The 18084-nt window shown below is 44.2% G+C and overlaps 1 protein-coding gene across 3 annotated transcripts in view; it reads left to right on the forward strand.

Moving 5' to 3' along the window:
- STYXL1 (serine/threonine/tyrosine interacting like 1) overlaps positions 1-18084 on the forward strand; it is a 61166-nt gene that overhangs the window by 821 nt on the left and 42261 nt on the right. For 2 of the 3 annotated variants that reach the window (XM_007186565.3, XM_028167542.2), the window contains exons 1-2: positions 35-225; positions 10695-10798. In XM_007186565.3, the coding sequence (XP_007186627.1) occupies positions 10696-10798 (103 nt within the window). In that variant the 5' untranslated portion in view covers positions 35-225; position 10695. Of the gene's footprint in view, positions 1-34; positions 226-10694; positions 10799-18084 lie in introns of those variants that run through there. The other variant, XM_007186566.3, reaches the window with a different exon arrangement.

The following is an 18084-nucleotide window of genomic DNA, read 5'->3' on the forward strand; positions in this document are numbered from 1 at the left end:
CGCCCCACCTCCCAGATCTCGCGGTATCTCGGCCGCGTCCGCGCTGTCGCGGAGGCCGGTGGAGGGACGCTCCCCGTGCGCAGTCTTGGGGTGGGGTCGTAGTGCTGTGAGGCTTCGTGCGGCCTGTGGGGGAGACGCGGTCGGAGTGGGAGGGAGAGTCCGCACCCTAGAGGTGGAAGAAGACGAGCTTTAGGCTGGAAGAGCCTTAGAGGAGCGATTTTGCAGGTGGGGGCGCGAGGCTCTGACAGGGAGACCGGCTGAGGTCGCGCCGCAGGCCCGACAGAATGGGTGCGGCCCGAGCCCGCCGAGCTCAGCCCAACCCACCCCTCCTGTCCCTGGAGGCGGGAGGGGCTCCGAGCTGTGGAAAGCTCTGGAAAGGAAAGGGGGGAGGGGAGGTTGAGAGTCCGGGGGTTGGGGTGGAGGATGAAGGCTCCTCTAATCAGTCGCTCCCGTGCACCCTCCCCCCCACCCCGATCGCACACACCCCGTCCACCCGCCAGTGTCGTCGTCCCTCCTGGTGCCCAGGACCTTCTAGTAGAGTTTACAAAGCTTTAGAGACACCCCTACCAAGAATGGCCGACCCTGAGACACTGTTCTATGAGTTTACAGGAAAGCAGTTCCGCGTTACAGATGAGGAAACAGGTATCCAGGTGATAACCTGCGAAGTCACCCAGTCCCTGCCCCTCAGGTCTGCCCAGCCGTGCTGTGAACCCGGCCACACTGTTTCTGCTTTAGGGACCAAGAAACCATGGCTGAGGTCAGTTAAGTGGATTCGTTCAGCGTCTACCAGAAAGAAAGTAAAGATACGGTTTCTACTCACAAGAAGCTTATTTATCAGTATCCTTATAAGCTTCATTTGCCCCACTGCTTTTTTCTGGGCATACGGAGAATTCCTTGCCCACAAAAAGTTCAGGGTCACGTGGGACAGGTAGGTGTGTTGCAGGTTGTTAACCTTAGAGGAGTGTACAAGCCCAGTGGGGGGACCAGTGACCGCCTCCCTGGGAACAGTGGTCGGGGAACCAGCGGTGAAAAGAACAGTTAGCACAGGTGCTGAAGAACCTATCCATAGGAGGGAGTGCATGGTGACTGGCTTACTCTTTCCTCCCTCCTTTTTTTACCTTGTTTATTGAGCTACTAAGATGTTCCAGTGCAATCTTGGAGCTGGGTGTTCAACTATGAACGAGATGCAGACATTTTCTGCCTCCCGGGAGCTCAGAGTCTAGTGGGGAGACAGGTAAACTGCAAGCAGCATGATATGGCCAACACTAGGAGAATTATGAGGGGCTGTGGGAACACAAAGGAGGTCCATCTACCCCAGATTTGGGGTGGAGGTGGGGGCCGTGTGAGAGAGGACTTTGGAGGATGAAACGTCTAAGCTGAGATGTAAAGGAAGAGCAGGAGTTTCTCAGTGGGACCATTTTCCTCCACAGGAGGGAGAGATCCTTGCCTGGGCTTTGGATCTCCCAAAGGGGGGGCACTAGGAGTTGGGCGTTTAACAATGGGAAGTGTCCAGATGAGAAAGAAAGGGAAAAGAGCCCAAAGGAAAACCTGGAGGAAGGGACGGTGAACAGATAATTTCTGTTGGAGAGGGGACGTGAGGACAAATAGTGTTCTTTATCTTATCACTGACTGTGTTCTCTCTAGTTATTTACCCCTCTATCTTACCACTAGACCTGAAAGCATCTTACAGTCAGGTTCTTTCACCTCTTTATTGTCCAGCACCTGACCAGGCTGAGGGTGGGTTTCTGAATTTTGGGAGAGTTGAGTGGTTTTAGATACGAGGCTGGAAAACCCAGATTGTGCAGGAATGTTAGCTGAGAAGTTTGTATTTTATTCCTCGGGAAGCAGGTGTTTATCAAAGGCTTTTGTGATGCCACCAGAACTGTGTTTGAGGAAGATTAGACTGACTTTGGCGTGTTAAAGATTCCAAGGGAAAAATGTGCAGGGCAGGGAGATTGTTCAGGAGGCTATCTAATGAGATGATAAATATCTGAGTTACGGTGATGGTTTTAGAAATGGTGAAGCGGGGCCAAATGAGGGAGAGGGAAGAATTGATAAGCGTTTGTGCCCATCTGGGTTTAAGAAACAAATGGAAGTGTTGTGGGAAACCAGCCTGAGAGAAGTATATGTGTACAGAAACAGGGAATTCAGGGGTTGTGTGGAAGGAGAGCTGGCTGGAGAAAAAGAGCTCTGTTTTAGATGGGCTGCATTGGAAGTGATGGGGAGTTGTCCATATAGAAATATCAGTGGACACTTGGGGAATTACTCCAAGAGGAAATATGGGATTGTGAAACCCCCGAGAGAGGCCAGGGCCGAAGTCATCCCTATAGAGGGGAGAGTTGAGGCCAGGGGAGAGAAGCTAGAGTCACATTCTCATATGCTCACTCCCACATCTGGGGCTGGAACTCCTCCCCATCCCTGCCAAGTCAGTCAGCCCGTTAGCATCTCCACAGCAGGGAATCACTACCTCCCAAGTCCTCTACTTGGGCCATCCCAGCCACTTGACTGTTAGAAAAACGTCCTCACATTCAGCTCCTAGTTGCTTCCCTTTAAATCGCAAAATAGTTCATAACGCTCTTAGCAGCTACTGTATCAAGCATTGACTTTGTGCCAGGCACCATGCCCTGCTTTGCAAGTGTAACTGTTACAGTGAACATGCACAGCCTCATTCAGGAAGCCTAGTGCAGTCAGAAAATGGCTGTATGTCTTCATCCCCATTCCTCCTTTAAATCTTTGCTTGCCCTTGGATTACATCTAGCCACTAGGACAGATTTGTTGCAATAGCCTAAATGTCCTGTTCACGTTAATAGTCAAAACTCTGAACTTTAATTCAATGTTAAAGCTTCTCCCCTTCCCCTCTTGAGCTTGCTTCAGGCTCCCACCTTGGGAGTGGAGAGTGGTTGACTTCTCCATTTCTCCATCTTACTTCCTCACTACCCCTCATCCCTGAAGACTGAGGCTTCAGGCTGATCAGTGTTGGTGGAGGGGGGTTGTGAGAATAAAGATAGGGGCAGGAAAGGTCCATTTGGCATTAGTAAGAATTCTCTGAGCTTGACGGGAGTTTGTGGCTGACGCTTCCATGTGGTGCTTTTGTGGGTCTCTCTTACCTGCAGTTCCCTTGACCTGGGTGGTTACGCCTCAGCCTTGCTGTTTCCAGTTGCTGCCTCAACCCCTGTTTTCTGGAATCCTCCGGTACCTGAGATTGGTCCATTGTCTGTCCAAGGGGCCCTCTTGGGTAAAGTCCCTTTAAGATTGCTTCTAGTTGGCCCTCTCTCCTGCCTGGCCCACATCTGGTCTACAAGAGACACATGGGTATCCTTCACCCCAACAAATTCTGGGGGTGTAGGCTGTTTCAAATGCAGCTGCCGCTCTTTGCTAACAGCTAACCAGCCTCCGATTTTTCCAGGCAGGGGCCCACCACCAGCCTCTATGCCTGCACAAGCTTCAGAGGGCACAGGCCAAGCTATTCTAGGGGTTTTCTTTCTGGTTTCATGAACTGCTTCAAGAAAGCTGAGACTTGTGAATTTGAAATCAGGGAGAAAGAGGCTATAATAGAGGTGAAGAGCTTTGAGATGCTAGAAGTCGAGAGAGAAAAGGATTAGGTGGGAAAAGATGAGGTCAGAGGACACTTAATCCCTTTGATTTTGGGAAGAAGCTTGAAGGGCACCCACTGGGCAGTTGGTGAGGTAGGGCAGTTTGCATCCCGTGGCCTTAGCCTTCCCAGGCAAGGCCTAGAAAATGAGAGAAGTTGCTGCATGGTGAGGAGGTTTGGATAACAGTTGTAGCCATTGGGGAAATGCTGGGAAAATCAGGAATGGTGAGAAAAGGATTCGTTGGTGGCTCTGGGGGCCCAGCTGAAGGTCTGCAGTGTGTCCTTTCTGTGTGCCCAAGCTCATGTGGCTTCTCACAGCCCAGACCCCACACCAAGTTCATGGATGTACAGGTGGGCCACATACCCACACATTTGTATCCTTGAACACATAAACACATGGTTCTATATGGGGGATTAAAAACAATTATTGCCATATAGTTTACATACAGTACAGTATACAGATCTTCAGTGTGCAGTTGGATAGTTTTGACAGTTTGCAGTCTTCTAACCACCACCCAAAACAAGCTATAGAAGCATTTTCATTATTCCAGAAAGTTCCCTTATGCCCCAGTCCCCCAGACAGCTACCTCCTGACTTCTGTCATCGTAGATTAATTTCACTAGTTCTTCATTGCATGTTTTTATACACAGTATAGAAATACATCGATGTCCTCCTTGCCACATCCCCCACACAAGCCGCACACGTGCGCCTATACTGACCATTTTGTTCCTTGCACTAGGCTGAGGCCGCAGTCGAGCTGTCAGATTTTTGCTCTTAGGTGCACATATTCTATGCTGACCTACCTGCTCTTCAACCCTAAAATCGTACCTCAAAGTGCAGTATTTCAAATCTTTCCTTTCAGATCCCTGGAGATAAAATGAAGAATTAGAAAGGTGGTAATCATCCCACCTGCGTGAGAGTTTTCTTTATTTTGCTCTAGGGTCTCTAGAATATCAGCAAATGGGGACATAAAATTTTAAAACAGAACTGTTTAGATATATAGCTTAACTTTCAGTTGTGGCCCAGCTGGAAGTCAAAGGGTGTGGCTTTCCAAGATACGTGCCAGCAGAGCAACTAGGAGATGGTGCACTGGTGACAGCAGAGGCAGCAAGAAGCTGCTGGCAAGGAGCTCCCAAGAGCTGAGAGTCGCCGATGGTGGCAGATCTGAGTCGGGAGCAAAGCCTGCAGTCCTCCAGGCCGGCCAGAGGTCAGGGAAGTGAGAACAAAGCTGAGTCCAGAGGTTGGTCATGTCCAAGAACCCATGTCAGGTGCAGAAGGTGGGGCACTAGCCCAGTTGAGCAGAGGAGAAACAAGTGCTGGAGACAGAGTTGGAGGAGGTGAGACCAGACCTGGTGGCCACACAGGCTTTGTGTAGCAGTTTGCCAGTGCTACCTTTGATGGGTGAATTGCTGCATGGGTAGGCCTGTCACCCTCCCAGGACCACTAGGGTACCTCTTGGGGGTGTAGTGGACCTAGGTTTGGGGCCATGGGAATGAAGGCAAGATAGACAAGGGACAGGGATGTGGTGGCTGGGTCTGGGCCTCTGGAGATACTGGTGCTCACTAGCCACAGGACCTGGAGCTTCTCTGAGCTGAGAAATGGTTTCAGGACCACTTCTGCAGCCTCCACAGCTCTGGGGTGCTGTGGCCTGTGACTGTGTCCTCTGGCTTTGTCAGGGTTCAGGCCACAAGGAAGGTGTCTGGTTGGGATTGAGGAAAGACTATACCAGATCCCTTAGGAGCCTGACCCTCAGGCCGCATCACTGGATCCCCCCCCGCTTACAAACTTGGCCAGCTCCCACTCTGGTCTTTGGCTTGAGGTTCTCTGAATGGTGCTTTCTGTCTGCTGGACATCCGGAGGCTCCTAGATGAAATTGAAAAGAGAGAGAAAGTAGGAGTTAAAGGAATTTGTTTCCTAAGCTCCTGCTCTGTGCTGGGCCCAGTTCTGGGCAATTTATGTTTGTTATTTCAACATAACATTCCTACAGCCTTTGCAGTGTGTATTATTGCCTCAGTTTACAGGTGAGAGCATTGATGCCTGTCACTGTATTTAAGCCTGGGTCATCCTGGCACAGCCTCAGTTTCCCACACAGGACCAGGGCATAGTGGGGTTGGCTGTGGACCCTGACTCATATCTGTGCAGTCCTCTGGTCCCTGGTCAGCCTGAGCCAGGAACCCAGAGTAAAGCTTACGGTCTGACTTCTCCAGGAGCGTTGAGTGATGCCTCTTTTCCACTAGAAGCAAGTGCCCATCAATTGTGTCCACCTGGACTGTCTGGGCCTGAGCACTAGACCAAGCTCTCAGTACCCTGGAATGCCTGTGAGGAGGATGGGGTCAGGCCCAGCCTCTGACAGTGATGCCATCAGTCAGAATGGAATTGGTCAGGCATAAGGAGGCAAGAAGGCCTGGATCTGGCCAGTTTCCCCTTAGTCTCAGGCTATGATGACCCCTAATGAAATATCCCTTCTCAAAGGTAGACACAGTCTTTCACTGGAGCTGAGCTCGCCAGCCCAGCTGTGTCTGGACCCGGAGAGAGAGCCCCTCACAAGCCCCCTAGGTTGAAGTTCAGGCCAGGTCATTACAGGGAGGGTGAAGAACCTTCCTGCTGGTGGGTGTCCAGTGTGCAGAGACGAGGCCTGTGCTGGCACCCTGCTCTCCTGACAGTAGGTGGCTCCTTGCCACCCAAAAATCTGTGTGGATTTCCCAGATGGGTCAGTTCATAGGAAGATTGGTATCCTCTCACCCTATTAAGCCAGATCCCCAGGAGGTGCTCCCTTTGACCTCGCTTCCCACCTGCCTGCCCCATCACCCTTGCAAGAGCTATTGCACTAAATGCCCTGAAAGTCTCTTAAGAGCTGTGCTGTGCTAAAAGAGCCCAAAGGGGGATGTCTTAAACTTGCCATCCTGGCTCCACTGTTTTGAATAGACCACCAGGAAATGATACTTGGTAGAAATAATCAATACAAATGTAACTCACAGTGGCAGAAACCATACTTGGTAAAATCCGATGCAATAAGAATCTGATTAAGGAATCAAATATTTATTGTAAAATTCACAGGGAAACAAGACTTGATCTTGGGAAAAATAATTTTGGCTAAACAAAATTGAAAGAAAAAAATTGGAATTGGTTAACTGTGAAATATAGAAAATCAATTAAGAGATTAAATTGGCTTAGTGGAATTCATCTAAGAAAAATACTTTTTGCAAAACCTCATTGACATTTGTTTAATGGTTCTATATAGAAGCTCAACATCAAAATATTCTTAGGGCCCAAATGGTGGGCCAAGAACATCTTACACCTTTCAGAATTTGGAGTAGTGCTGAAAGGGCTGTTAGCTACGTCCAGTCCTCCACCCACCTGGGCTGGTGGCCCTCCTCATCACGGCTCACAGGGATGCGTCTTCTCTCAGAAGTGTGCCGTTAGGTTCAGGACTGTACTTACCCTCCTGAAGTTTACCAGCAGATGGGGCAGCTCTTTTTTTAAAAATAAATTTATTTATTTATTTTTGGCTGCGTTGGGTCTTTGTTGCTGAGCACGGGCTTGCTTTAGTTGCAGCGAGTGGAGGCTGCTCTTTGCTGCGGTGTGCAGGCTTCTCATTGCAGTGGCTTCACTTGTTGCAGAGCACGGGCTCTAGGCACGTGGGCTTCAGTAGTTGTGGCACGCGGGCTCAGTAGTTGTGGCACGTGGGCTTAGTTGCTCCGTGGCATGTGGGATCTTCCTGCACCAGGGCTCGAACCTGTGTCCCCTGCATTAGCAGGCGGATTCTTTTTTTTTTTTAAATTAATTAATTAATTAATTAATTTTTGGCTGTGTTGGGTCTTTGTTTCTGTGCGAGGGCTTTCTCTAGTTGTGGTGAGCGGGGGCCACTCTTCATCGCGGTGCGCGGGCCTCTCACTGTCGCGGCTCTCTTGTTGCGGAGCACAGGCTCCAGACCCGCAGGCTCAGTAGTTGTGGCTCACGGGCCTCGTTGCTTCGTGGCATGTGGGATCTTCCCAGACCAGGGCTCGAACCCGTGTCCCCTGCATTGGCAGGCAGATTCTCAACCACTGCGCCACCAGGGAAGTCTCAGTGAGGCAGCTCTTGCTTGACAAGGGAGAGTGCCCCCTTTGGGAAGGAGATGTCTGAAGGAGTTGATTGCTGGGGCTGGACTGGGTTTTTACCTGAACGCCCAGAGACAATCCCTTGGCTAGTGAACAAGGAGATGGAGGTTGTAATGGGGAAAGCGGGTGGGAGTGTGAGGATGGGCTCTGAGCAATAGACCAGATAGGTGAGGAGCCAGCTTTTAGGTTGGCTTAACAAAGTTGTGGGACTAGACACAAAACCCATCCTCTCTCCCCTATGCTCACCACCTCCAGAATGGCCTGAGGTCACGACTTTCAGAGGCAGAGGACTTGGGGGTACGAGTTGGGATGTCCTTAGGAGGGATCTTTATGTAGCATCTAGAAGTATGGCCTCAGGTCAGGATGGCCCCATTGGTGAAGGCAGGAATGGTGACTAGTAATAATGTAGTCATTCAACACATGCTTACTGAGCACTAGTCTGCATCAGAAATCCTGGGCACTGGGCGAGGACACAGCAGTGAACAAGAAGGGCAAGGTCCGCACCCTCAGGAGCCATATATTCCACTGTGGGGAGACTGATGATAAAACAAGCAAACAAATGAGTGCAATAATGCAGGTGAAGACAAACTCATATTTTGCAAAGATCACCCTGACTGCCATGTGAAGGTTAGACTGTAGGGAGAAAGCAAGAAGCCCAGCTGGGAAGTATTGCATCCTCAGGAGAGAGATGCTAGTACCTTGGTCTAGGATGCTAGCCCTGGAGTTGGGTTTGGAATATATTTAAGTAGCAGAGCTAATAGATTGGATGGGAGGGACTGAGGGAAAGAGAGATTAGGGATGTGACCTTGAGTAACTAGGTGGCTAAATGGTGATGTTTACTGAGACAGGGAAGACTAAAAGACATATTGGAGGTATGGGCACGTGTAATTTAAACATTCTGTTCTGGCCATGTTGTATTTGAGATGCCCATCAGGCGTCCAAGTGGAGCCTGGAGCTCAGTGGAGAGGTCAAGTAGGGGCCATAGTTGGGGAGTCGTTATTATACAGGGGGTATTCAAGGGACTAGATGAATCACCTAGACTCTAGGTCTTAGATGCTTGTTCTCAACTGACAGTGACTTTGCCCCTCTTCCAGGGGACATTTGGTGAAGTCTAGAAACATTTTTGGTGGTTATAATTGGAGGGTGGGGTTGCTACTGGCATCTACTGGGTGGAGGCCAGGGATCCTGCTGAACATCCTACAGTGCACGGGTCGGCCCCACGACAAAGGATTATCTGGCCCCAAATGTCAGTGGTGCTGAGGTTGAGAAGCTCTGTCCCAGGGTGAGAGTGTAGATAGAGAAGAAAAGAGGTGACTGTGCCCAAGGGCATTATCATGGAGAGAGTTAGAGCAGGAACTGAGAGGTAGGGGGGAAGCCTGGAGAGTGGGGTGTCCTGGGAGTGGAGAGTGTTTGGGGAAGGAGGAGCGCTCAGCTGGGTTACTGAGTCTCCATGTTTGAGCACAAAGAGAAATGACTAGTGGATTAGGGCAAGATGAGCATTTTTGATGACCTTGATAGGAGCAGTTTCTGTGGTTTGGGGTCAGAAGTTCCAGGGGAGAAGGTTGTACCAATAGCTAACAATTACTGAACACTTCCTCCCTGCTCAGAATGTTTTACATGTGTAATTATTCCACACACAACAAGTACTATTATCCTTGTTTTACCGAAATGGCAATACTATGTTTACCCCCATTTTACAGAGGTGGAAACTGAGGCACAGAGAGGCTAATTATTCCCCCAAGTCAGGCAGCCAATAGTAGGTGGCACAGCAGGGGTTTGGACCTAGAGTTTGGAGGTGAGGAAATAGAGGCAGTGTCAACACCACCCTTTTGAGAAGTCTTGGCTGTAAAGGAGAACAGAGACTGGTACAGAGGATGTTTGCGTGCCACTGGGAATGACCTGTGTGGAGGGTGAAACTGGTGATGCTGGAGGGGAGGCTGAGAGCTGAAGTCCTTTAGGAAGTGAGAAGGATCCAGGGCCCAAGTCCAGGGGTTAGCCTTTCTGGGGAGCATTGTTCTGGTAATTCTGAAGGGAACCCTAACTATTTTGAGCAGGATTACCCTCGGATTTGACTGGCCTTCAGAGGTCTTCTAGCTGCCCCCACCCCAGCTAAAAGGTAGCCTCCCTTCTGGAAGCTGCTGCATAGGCCCAGCCTTCCCCCTCAGTGTCCATGGAGCACCAGAGACAGTTGTACCAAGGAACCAGTGTCCCAAGAGCAGCCCTGTAATCAGGAGCCAGAGCCCAGGCTGGCTGGGCAGTTCTGTCAGTACAAGTGAGCCATTCTCCTCCTTCCACAGACCATCATGATCTACATCATAACCCTACAGGCCCCTCACAAGGGCACCTGCGTCGGCCTCCCCAGGGTCTTCACTCATTACTCTCTTCCCACTGTTGCCACACCAGGCTCCTTTTGAAATCTCTCAGGTACTAAGTTCCCTCCTGTTCTCAGTTCCTACCTCCTCCATCCTCTCTCCTCCACCTGCCTAGGTCTTGCCTAACCTCCTGTCTCAGCTTAGCAATCACATCTCAGACAGCCCTTCTCTGATCCCAGCTAGGTGAGGCCCTCCCATTAGCATCTCCCATGACACTGGATGCTGACTCTTTTATAACGCTTTTCCTACTTACAATGTATTTTTTTGTCCAATTTCTGCCTTCCATGCTAGACTGTAACCTTCATGAGGGTAGGTCTAGTTTACCACAGTTATTTCCAGTGCCTGGCATGTGGTAAGTGCTCAGTAATAATTTACTGAAAGAAAGAGTGAATTGGTGACTATTTTACAGCCTGCTTTGTATTTCTATGGTTCAGATATGTCGTGTGCAATGTTTATCTCCCCTACACACATTTCACTATAAATTTTGGAATTTTCCCTGATCACGTTCATGATTATTTTCACCTTTGTTTGAAGGCATGTTAAGAAAGAGTTTAATTATCTTACTTTGTGATCATTCATCTAAAATAGAAAGATGCACTAAGCTTTTACATGATTGCTTCTTCCCTGTAGGATGACTGGTTTGGTTTTGTGTGAACCAACAGAGCTTTACAACATCTTGAATCAGGTCACAAAACTATCCAGATTAACTGAACCCAACTATCTCTGTTTATTGGGTAAGTACTTTAAAAAATGTTGTGAACAGTGTCCTTCAAAGATTATTTTTCATGAATTAACAAACTTTGAAGGGTAATAAATTACTTTAGAAAACTATTAAACTAATTAGGCATAGCTCAAAATGCTACTATTAACTGTAACATGACTTGGAATATTGCCAGATTAAATAAATCTAGAAGAAAAGTTCCCGGAAGACTCATGTTTGAGTCCTCTTACTATTGTTTTTAGTGAAATATTTTAAACATCTAACAAACACATAGTAATACACATAAACACTTATGTACCCACCATTCAGATTTAACGTAATAAAAAGTTACACAAATGTACCCCTCTTTTGTACTCCATCCTGATCCTCTTCCTTTCTCTCCCCGAAGATGACTGCTTCTGTATTTTTACACGTTTACTACATAGGCAGGCATCCCAAAGTAATGTATGGTTCAAACATTTACATAAACAGTACCATAATGTACAGTGATTCTGCAACTTACTTTTTTTAAAATGTAATTTATTTTTTTATACAGCAGGTTCTTATTAGTTATCCATTTTATACATATCAGTGTATACATGTCAATCCCAATCTCCCAATTCATCATACCCCGCCCCCCCACCCGCTGCTTTCCCCTCTTGGTGTCCATACATTTGTTCTCTACATCTGTGTCTCAGTTTCTGCCCTGCAAACTGGTTCATCTGTTTCCCCCATTTCTGTATATGAAGATCTAGTTTATTTTAACTGGTAGTTGCAATATATATATCCATTCCTAATTGATTGTGATGTGTTGCTTGCATTGTGTTGCTATTATGAACAGTGCTGCAGTGAACAGTTTGTATCTCTCTCCCTATTCATGTGCAAGAATTTTTTCAGGGTATATTCCCAGAAATGGAAGTACCAAGTTGCACATTCACCTTCACTACATTATTGTCAAATTGCCCTCCGAAGACATTGTATCAATTTTATACTCCAATCAGCAGTGAAAGAAACATAACCTACCAATACCTGGTTTTGTCACCCTTTAAATTTTTTGCCCTCTGATTGGCGTGAACTTGTATTATGACGTTTTTCCCCACAATTAAAAACATCGTGATTAAAATACACATAAAATTTACCATCTTAACCACTTTTAAATGTCCAGTTCGGTGGTACATCATCACCATCATCTCCATAGCTCTTTTCATCTTGTAAAACTGAAACCCTATACCCATTAAACAATAACTCCCCATTCCCTCCTCCCTGCAACCCTGGCAACCACCATTCTACTTTATGTCTCTGATTTTGACTACTCCAGGTGCCTCATATAAGTGTAATCATACAGTATTTGTCTTTTTGTGACTGGCTTATTTCACTTAGCATAAGGTCCTCCAGGTTCATCCATGTTGTAGTATGTGTCAGGATTTCCTTTATTTTTAAGGCTGAATAATATTCCATTCTATGTATATACCACATTTTGCTTATCCATTCATCCATTGATGGACACTTGGGTTGCTTCCACCTTGTAGCTGTTGTGAATAATGCTGCTATGAACATGGGTGTACAAAATATCTCTTTGAGACCCTGCTTTCAGTTCTTTTCAGTATATACCCAGAAGTGGAATTGCTGGATCATGTGGTAATTCTATTTTTAATTTTTTGAGGAACCACCATTGTGTTTTCTGTAGCAGCTGTACCATTTTACATTTGTACCAGTAGTGTACAAGGGTTCCAGTTTTTCGAAATTCTTGTCAACATTGTTATTTTTCTGGGTTTTTATCTTTTTTTAGTAACCATCCTAATGGGTGTGAGGTGGTATCTCATTGTAGTTTTGATTTGCATTTCCCTAATGATTAGTGATGTTGAGCATCTTTTCATGTGCTTATTGGCCGTTTGTATATCTTCTTTGGAGAAATGTCTATTCAAGTTCTTTGCCCATTTTTGAATTGGGTTGTTGTTGTTGAGTTTTAGGAGTTCTCTATATATTCTGGGTATTAATTCCTTACAAGATATATGACTTGTAAATAATTTCTTCCCTTCCGTGGGTTACGTTTTTACTCTGTTGATATTGTCTTTTGATATGCAACATTTAAAATTTTTCACGAAGTTCAATTTGTCTATCTCCTCTTTTGTTGCTTGTCATATCCAGGAAATTGTTGCCAAATCCAATGTCATGAAGCTTTTGCCTTATGTTTTCTTCTACAATTTTTATACTTTTAGGCCTTACATTTAGGTCCTTGATCCATTTTGAGTTGATTTTTGTATGTGATGTTTAGATAAGCATCCAATTTCATTCTTTTGCATGTGGTTATCCAGTTTTCCCAGCATCATTTGTTGAAAAGACTGTCTTGTTCATGGTCCCTAGGGAGTCCACATGAATTTTGAATAGATTTTTCTATTTCTGCAAAAAACATCATTGGAATATTGATGGAATGGCATTGAATCTGTAGATTGCTTTGGGTAGTATTGACATCTTAACAATATTAAGTCTTCCAGTTTGTGAACACAGAATTTTTTTTTTGCCTCTAATTTCTTTCAGCAACATTTTGTAGCTTTCAGAATACAAATCTTTCACGTGCTTGGTTAAATTTTATTCCCAAGTATATTATTATTTTTAATGCTATTGAAAATGGAATTGTTAATTTCCTTTTCAGATTGTTCATTGATAGTATATAGAAATACAGTTGACCCTTGAACAACGTGGGGATTAACCTGTGTATCACTTATAGTCAGCTCTCCGTGTCTGTGGTTCTTCTGCATTCGTGGATTCAACCAACCATGGACCGTTTAGTATTGTAGTAATTATTATTGAAAAATATCTGTGTGTAAGTGGACCCATGCAGTTCAAACTCATGTTGTTCAAGGGTCAACCGTACAACTGATTTTTCTGTGTTGGTTTTCTGTCCTGCAGCTCTGCTGAATTCATTTATTAGTTCTAACAGGTTTTTTGTGTGTGGAATCTTTAGGATTTTTTTGCACATAAGATCATATCTTCTGTGAACTTAGATGATTTTACTTCTTCCTTTCCAGTTTAGATGCCCTTTGTTTCTTTTTCTTGCTTAATTGCTCTGTCTAGGACTTCCACCACTCTGTTGAATAGAAGTAGTGAAAGTGGGCATCCTTGTCTTGTTCCTTAAAGAAAAGCTTTCAGTCTTTCACCATTGAGTATGATGTTTGCTGTGGGTCTTTCATATATGTTTTTTAAATTATGTTCAGGTAACTTCCTTCTATTCCTAGTTTGTCAAGTGTTTTTATCTTGAAAGGGTGTTGAATTTTTTCATACTTTTTCTGCATTGATTGAGATAATCATGTAGTTTTTCTTCCTCCTTCATTCGTTTGAAGTGGTAAATTAAATTGATTTTTGAATGTTGAGCCATTCTTGCCTTCCAGGAATAAATTCCACTTGATCATGATGTATAATCCTGCTGAATGTGGTTTGCTAGCATTTTGTTGAGGATTTTTGCATCAGTGTTTATAAGGAATATGATCGTATTTTTCTTGCTGTGTCTTTGTCTGACTTTGGTATCAGGGTCTTGCTGGCCTCATACGATGAGTTAGGAAGTGTTCCCTTCGCTTCAATCTTTTGGGAAAAGTTTGAGAAGGATTGATATTAATTCTTCTTTAAATGTTGGGTAGAATTCACCAGTGAATCTATGAGGTTCAGGGCTTTTTTATTTTCAGCCTAAAACATTTATATTTTAGTAAACACATGATAATTCCCTCTGAGAATGAATAGATATCCAGGTCATAAATTTCAAGAAGTTTATTATCATTTCTCAAGACAATAAATGATACACTGAATTCTTAAGTGTTATATTCCCAAGGAGTGGTGGATGAGATCCTTTCCTGAGAGCAGCTATTGGTTAATTAGATGTGGGAAAGGCCCTTTCAGGGTAACAGACTGGGGAGGCTACAGACAAGAGAAAAGCCCAGTGCCCATACTATATTTGGCTTATTTTTATTTTATTTTATTTTTTGAATTTTATTTTATTTATTTTTTTATACAGCAGGTTCTTATTAGTTATCCATTTTATACATATCAGTGTATACATGTCAATCCCAATCTCCCAATTCATCACACCCCCACCCCCGCCCCGCCACTTTCCCCCCTTGGTGTCCATACATTTGTTCTCTACATCTGTGTCTCTATTTCTGCCCTGCAAACCGGTTCATCGGTACCATTTTTCTAGGTTCCACATATATGTGTTAACATACGATATTTGTTTTTCTCTTTCTGACTTACTTCACTCTGTATGACAGTCTCTAGATCCATCCACGTCTCTACAAATGACCCAGTTTCGTTCCTTTTTATGGCTGAGTAATATTCCATTGTATATATGCACCACATCTTCTTTATCCATTCGTCTGTCGATGGGCATTTAGTTTGCTTCCATGACCTGGCTATTGTAAATAGTGCTGCAATGTACATTGGGGTGCATGTGTCTTTTTGAATTATGGTTTTCTCTGGGTATATGCCCAGTAGTGGGATTGCTGGGTCATATGGTAATTCTATTTTTAGTTTTTTAAGGAACCTCCATGCTGTTCTCCATAGTGGCTGTATCAATTTACATTCCCACCAACAGTGCAAGAGGGTTCCCTTTTCTCCACACCCTCTCCAGCATTTATTGTTTGTAGATTTTCTGATGATGCCCGTTCTAAATGGTGTGAGGTGATACCTCATTGTAGTTTTGATTTGCATTTCTCTAATAATTAGTGATGTTGAGCAGCTTTTCATGTGCTTCTTGGCCATCTGTATGTCTTCTTTGGAGAAATGTCTATTTAAGTCTTCTGCCCATTTTTTGATTGGGTTGTTTGTTTTTTTAATATTGAGCTGTTTATATATTTTGGAGATTAATCCTTTGTCCGTTGATTCATTTGCAAATATTTTCTCCCATTCTGAGGGTTGTCTTTTAGTCTTGTTTGTAGTTTCCTTTGCTTTGCAAAAGCTCTTAAGTTTCATTAGGTCCCGTTTGTTTATTTTTGTTTTTATTTCCATTACTCTAGGAGGTGGATCAAAAAAGATCTTGCTGTGATTTATGTCAAAGAGTGTTCTTCCTATGTTTTCCTCTAAGAGTTTTATAGTGTCTGGTCTTACGTTTAGGTCTCTAATCCATTTTGAGTTTATTTTTGTCTATGGTGTTAGGGAGTGTTCTAATTTCATTCTTTTACATGTAGCTGTCCAGTTTTCCCAGCACCACTTATTGAAGAGACTGTCTTTTCTCCATTGTATATCCTTGCCTCCTTTGTCATAGATTAGTTGATCACAGGTGCATGGGTTTATCTCTGGGCTTTCTATCCTGTTCCACTGATCTATATTTCTGTTTTTGTGCCAGTACTATAGTGTCTTGCTCTTTTTTTTTTTTTTTTTTTTTAATGAGGATCTTGAATCAGATGCGTATGTTTGATTGATTGATTGATTGATTGATTGATTTTGGCTGTGTTGGGTCTTCGTTTCTGTGCGAGGGCTTTCTCCAGTCGTGGCAAGCGGGGGCCACTCTTCATCGCGATGCGCGGGCCTCTCTCGTTGCGGAGCACAGGCTCCAGACGCGCAGGCTCAGCAGTTGTGGCTCACGGGCCCAGCCGCTCTGCGGCATGTGGGATCTTCCCAGGCCAGGGCTCGAACCCGTGTCCCCTGCATTAGCAGGCAGATTCTCAACCACTGCGCCACCAGGGAAGCCCTAGTGTCTTGATTACTGTAGCTTTGTAGTATAGTCTGAAGTCAGGGAGTCTGATTCCTCCAGCTCCGTTTTTTTCCCTCAAGACTGCTTTGGCTATTCGGGGTCTTTTGTGTCTCCATACAAATTTTAAGATTTTTTGTTCTAGTTCTGTAAAAAATGCCATTGGTAATTTGATAGGGATTGCATTGAATCTGTAGATTGCTTTGGGTAGTATAGTCATTTTCACAATATTGATTCTTCCAATCCAAGAACATGGTATATCTCTCCATCTGTTGGTATCATCTTTAATTTCTTTCATCAGTGTCTTATAGTTTTCTGCATTCAGGTCTTTTGTCTCCCTAGGTAGGTTTATTCCTAGGTACTTTATTCTTTTTGTTGCAGTGGTAAATGGGAGTGTTTCCTTAATTTCTCTTTCATATTTTTCATCATTAGTGTATAGGAATGCAAGAGATTTCTGTGCATTAATTTTGTATCCTGCTACTTTACCAAATTCATTGATTAGCTCTAGTAGTTTTCTGGTGGCATCTTTAGGATTCTCTATGTATAGTATCATGTCATCTGCAAACAGTGACAGTTTTACTTCTTCTTTTCCAATTTGTATTCCTTTTATTTCTTTTTCTTCTCTGATTGCTGTGGCTAGGACTTCCAAAACTATGTTGAATAATAGTGGCAAGAGTCCTTGTCTTGTTCCTGATCTTAGAGGAAATGCTTTCAGTTTTTCCCCATTGAGAATGATGTTTGCTGTGGGTTTGTCATATATAGCCTTTATTACGTTGAGGTAGGTTCCCTCTATGCCCACTTTCTGGAGAGTTTTTATCATAAATGGGTGTTGAATTTTGTCAAAAGCTTTTTCTGCATCTATTGGTTTTTATTCTTCCATTTGTTAATATGGTGTATCACATTGATTGATTTGCATATATTGAGGAATCCTTGCATCCCTGGGATAAATCCCACTTGATCATGGTGTATGATCCTTTCAATGTGTTGTTGGATTCTGTTTGCTAGTATTTTGTTGAGGATTTTTGCATCTATATTCATCAGTGATATTGGTCTGTAATTTTCTTTTTTTGTAGTATCTTTGTCTGGTTTTGGTATCAGGGTGATGGTGGCCTCATAGAATGAGTTTGGGAGTGTTCCTTCCTCTGCAGTTTTTGGGAAGACTTTGAGAAGGATGGGTGTTAGTTCTTCTCTAAATGTTTGATAGAATTCACCTGTGAAGCCATCTGGTCCTGGACTTTTGTTTGTTGGAAGATTTTTAATCACAGTTTCAATTTCACTACTTGTGATTGGTCTGTTCATATTTTCTATTTCTCCTGGTTCAGTCTTGGAAGGTTATACCTTTCTAAGAATTTGTCCATTTCTTCCAGGTTGTCCATTTTATTGGCATAGAGTTGCTTGTAGTAGTCTCTTAGGATGCTTTGTATTTCTGCAATATCTGTTGTAACTCCTTTCTCATTTCTAATTTTATTGATTTGAGTCCTCTCCCTCTTTTTCTGGATGAGTCTGGCTAAAGGTTTATCAATTTTGTACATCTTCTCAAAGAACCAGCTTTTAGTTTTATTGATCTTTGCTATTGTTTTCTTTGTTTCTATTTCATTTATTTCTGATCTGATCTTTATGATTTCTTTCCTTCTACTAACTTT

The sequence above is a fragment of the Balaenoptera acutorostrata genome, chromosome 15 (assembly GCF_949987535.1).
Source record: "Balaenoptera acutorostrata chromosome 15, mBalAcu1.1, whole genome shotgun sequence".
Lineage (NCBI taxonomy): Eukaryota > Metazoa > Chordata > Mammalia > Artiodactyla > Balaenopteridae > Balaenoptera > Balaenoptera acutorostrata.